Source organism: Palaemon carinicauda, chromosome 9, assembly GCF_036898095.1.
Source record: "Palaemon carinicauda isolate YSFRI2023 chromosome 9, ASM3689809v2, whole genome shotgun sequence".
Classification (NCBI taxonomy): domain Eukaryota; kingdom Metazoa; phylum Arthropoda; class Malacostraca; order Decapoda; family Palaemonidae; genus Palaemon; species Palaemon carinicauda.
Window position 1 is genome coordinate 155,788,312 of NC_090733.1, and position 4,422 is coordinate 155,792,733.

General features: G+C 40.0%; 2 protein-coding genes across 2 annotated transcripts; both read left to right on the plus strand.

Annotated features, from left to right (window-relative positions):
- Nucleotides 1-1,607: 1,607 nt before the first annotated feature.
- LOC137646712 (uncharacterized) lies at nt 1,608-2,075 on the plus strand. Its single transcript, XM_068379819.1, has one exon. It carries the CDS (start codon nt 1,608-1,610, stop codon nt 2,073-2,075), a length of 468 nt encoding a protein of 155 aa, XP_068235920.1.
- Nucleotides 2,076-2,084: 9 nt separating this feature from the next.
- Nucleotides 2,085-3,284, plus strand: LOC137646713 (uncharacterized protein pXO2-14/BXB0013/GBAA_pXO2_0013-like). The gene has a single exon (XM_068379821.1). The coding sequence runs from the start codon at nt 2,085-2,087 to the stop codon at nt 3,282-3,284; it is 1,200 nt and encodes a 399-aa protein (XP_068235922.1).
- The last annotated feature ends 1,138 nt before the right edge of the window (nt 3,285-4,422 follow it).

A 4,422-nucleotide genomic window follows, 5' to 3' on the forward strand; every position in this document is an offset into this window, starting at 1 on the left:
CTGCCATCCATAGATAATAGACACTAAAAAAATTTAGCTATCAATAACTCATTGTAATAATCAACATAATAACCCAAAACAAATGACAAATTCGAATATTCACTCTTCTTTTCCACCGTTATCCCTACATTAAGGGGTCGGTTAATAATTTGGCAAATGTTTTACGATCGTATAACCTTGCAGTCATCAACCATAGTTATTAACGGTGGGCCTAGACTTTGACAAAGGCAGCAGTTTCCATAGTTATTGGCAGTAGGTCTAGCCTTTTACTTAATAGCAATACTGCAAGGCAGCAGCTGTCCTTTTAGTCGCTTTCTACGACACGCAGGACGTACGGTGGTAGCATTCTCACACACCTATTACAATAAATAGTGAATTCCACTCATTAGATTTAAAAATGCCACACAGGTGAATTAAAATTGATATGAAAGGAAAACTATTATAAGTAGCCCATCTAATAAATGTAACGTTAAAGAAATACCAAAGACAGCTTTTTTAGTTCCTCTATCGGGGATTAAAGATCTTGAACTACTATTTCCAGCGCTTCTAGGAGTAAAGTTCCATCTACAAATGACAGTACATCAACCTCCAAATGACCTACTAACGAACTTACATTTCATTATGAGATCCAGCTCACTCTGCCACGGGCAATAACAGATCATCACTATTCACTGAACATTACGGGCCGACCAAGGGAAAGGCCCGTTCCATCAAGAAGTGTTGGCTTTAATACACTACGAACTTCATTGAACAGGCAAGTACTTTGAGTTTTCAATTAACATTGGGCCCTACCCAGCCTGAAACCAAAAGTCCTGATGCTGTCACCTTTGAAGAGTGAAAAGATTTTTCAGGGCCTCTCAGCAGGGCTTGGCAGCTGTTGAGACAAACAGGAAGTTTAGGTACTTGATTTATTGATGACTTTGGGTCATTATGCTTACCCTGGTTCTAGTTATATAAGCGATAAAATATGTAAAGGGCTTCACATAAAGTAGGCTATAAATTGAAATGTGTTACATTTATCGTTTTAACGAGGGAAAATGTAAAATACACTAGTTTAAATCTTTTGGGAAGGTATTCACAATTATGATAAAAAAGTGTGTTTGCATGCAATTTATACAGAATTTGATAACCTACTGTCAAAGATATCATGTGATATAGATAATATTTATCATTTTAGAAACCAAAAATACAAGTGAAAAACCGTTTCAGTCAAGATGATAACTTAATAATGTACAATATAATAGTAACCACAAGGAATCTTAATTCCGATTTCCTTTTTCTTATTTTTTTTGCTTGATTAATCTCGTCCCGTCTGAGCCGGCACCAATCGACAACCAATTTCTCTACCAATCTCATATAGATTGCAAGGAAATAACATATTCCACTCCTTTCCATTACACATCATCACCACAGGTAATATGCAATCGCCGGTGGCATCAGCAGAAGAGGAAACGGCTTCTCATAATGATTACCATCGATCACTTTTCAGGAGTACCTGTATAGATAGGTTTCTACGCTTTAGTATTAGATTACTAATAGGAATGTAAAGCGTGGGTATCAGATTACTCGAAGGAATGTAAAGCGTGGGTATCCGACTACTCGAAGGAATGCAGAGCGTGCGTATCCGACTACTCGAAGGAATGCAGAGCGTGCGTATCCGACTACTCGAAGGAATGCAGAGCGTGGGTATCCGACTACTCGAAGGAATGCAGAGCGTGCGTATCCGACTACTCGAAGGAATGCAGAGCGTGGGTATCCGACTACTCGAAGGAATGCAGAGCGTGCGTATCCGACTACTCGAAGGAATGCAGAGCGTGGGTATCCGACTACTCGAAGGAATGCAGAGCGTGCGTATCCGACTACTCGAAGGAATGCAGAGCGTGGGTATCCGACTACTCGAAGGAATGCAGAGCGTGGGTATCCGACTACTCGAAGGAATGCAGAGCGTGGGTATGAGACTACTCGAAGGAATGCAGAGCGTGGGTATCCGACTACTCGAAGGAATGCAGAGCGTGGGTATGAGACTACTAGAAGGAATGCAAAGCGTGGGTATGAGACTACTAAAAGGAATGTAAAGCGTGGGTATGAGACTACTAAAAGGAATGCAAAGCGTGGGAAAGCGTGGGTATCAGATTACTAGAAGGAATGTAAAGCGTGGGTATCAGACTACTAAAAGGAATGCAAAGCGTGGGTATCAGACTACTAAAAGGAATGTGAAGCGTGGGTATCAGACTACTAAAAGGAATGTAAAGCGTGGGTATCAGACTACTAGAAGGAATGCAAAGCGTGGGTATCAGACTACTAAAAGGAATGTAAAGCGTGGGTATGAGACTACTAGAAGGAATGCAAAGCGTGGGTATGAGACTACTAGAAGGAATGCAAAGCGTGGGTATGAGACTACTAAAAGGAATGTAAAGCGTGGGTATGAGACTACTAAAAGGAATGCAAAGCGTGGGTATCAGACTACTAGAAGGAATGCAAAGCGTGGGTATCAGACTACTCAAAGGAATGCAAAGCGTGGGTATCAGACTACTCAAAGGAATGCAAAGCGTGGGTATGAGACTACTAGAAGGAATGCAAAGCGTGGGTATGAGACTACTAAAAGGAATGTAAAGCGTGGGTATGAGACTACTAAAAGGAATGCAAAGCGTGGGTATCAGACTACTAGAAGGAATGCAAAGCGTGGGTATGAGACTACTAGAAGGAATGCAAAGCGTGGGTATGAGACTACTCAAAGGAATGCAAAGCGTGGGTATCAGACTACTCAAAGGAATGCAAAGCGTGGGTATCAGACTACTCAAAGGAATGCAAAGCGTGGGTATCAGACTACTCAAAGGAATGCAAAGCGTGGGTATCAGACTACTCAAAGGAATGCAAAGCGTGGGTATCAGACTACTAAAAGGAATGCAAAGCGTGGGTATGAGACTACTAAAAGGAATGCAAAGCGTGGGTATGAGACTACTAGAAGGAATGCAAAGCGTGGGTATGAGACTACTAGAAGGAATGCAAAGCGTGGGTACGAGACTACTAGAAGGAATGCAAAGCGTGGGTATGAGACTACTAGAAGGAATGCAAAGCGTGGGTACGAGACTACTCGAAGGAATGCAAAGCGTGGGTATGAGACTACTAGAAGGAAGGCAAAGCGTGGGTACGAGACTACTCGAAGGAATGCAAAGCGTGGGTATCAGACTACTCGAAGGAATGCAAAGCGTGGGTACGAGACTACTCGAAGGAATGCAAAGCGTGGGTATCAGACTACTAGAAGGAATGTAAAGCGTGGGTAGGAGACTACTCGAAGGAATGCAAAGCGTGGGTATGAGACTACTCGAAGGAATGCAAAGCGTGGGTATCAGACTACTCGAAGGAATGCAAAGCGTGGGTATGAGACTACTCGAAGGAATGCAAAGCGTGGGTATGAGACTACTCGAAGGAATGCAAAGCGTGGGTATGAGACTACTCGAAGGAATGCAAAGCGTGGGTATGAGACTACTCGAAGGAATGCAAAGCGTGGGTATGAGACTACTCGAAGGAATGCAAAGCGTGGGTATGAGACTACTAAAAGGAATGCAAAGCGTCGGTATCAGATTACTAAAAAGAATGTAAAGCGTGGGTATCAGATTACTAAAAAGAATGTAATGCGTGGGTATCAGATTACTAAAAAGAATGTAGTGTGAATATTATATTGCCAAAAAGGTTATGACATTAATATAACATTGTCAAAAATTTCTTTAAGCATTAACACTTGGAAAAGGGGCCTTAGATTACTCAATTGTGGGGTGGGGGTTAATCTTACACATAACGACCACTTTTCGTTTTACTTTGTTGTTATATTTGCAGATGATTAAAAGTACCCTGATTGTTAGTGTAGATATATTGGTCACTCTATTTTCGAGAACCATTCCCTACTGTGAGAAAATGGTAATATATATAAATACCTATATATATATATATATATATATATATATATATATATATATATATATATATATATATATATATATATATCAGTATTATAATCATTGTCAGTAGTCAAGATACATCCCTGAAGCGAAGGGCAGATGATCACAAGCCTAAGGGCTCCAACAGGGAAATAAGCCCCTTACGGAAAGAAAATAGAGAAGTAACCAAGCAACTATAACAGAATATATATATATATATATATATATATATATATATATATATATATATATATATATATATATATAGACATCATAACGAAAGGAAACTAGTCAACGATTAGTTTTTGTTAAATAGATTAAGATGGAAATCAGTAGCTGACGACCAGATAGAAGAACAATATTTAGAATTATGGTAGAATGAAAGAAACAAAGCATTTGCTGAAGAGAGAATGATCACCATAGACCTTACAAGACTATCAAAATCGCAATTTCTCGCGTAACTGAAGAAGAAGCAGACTAGATG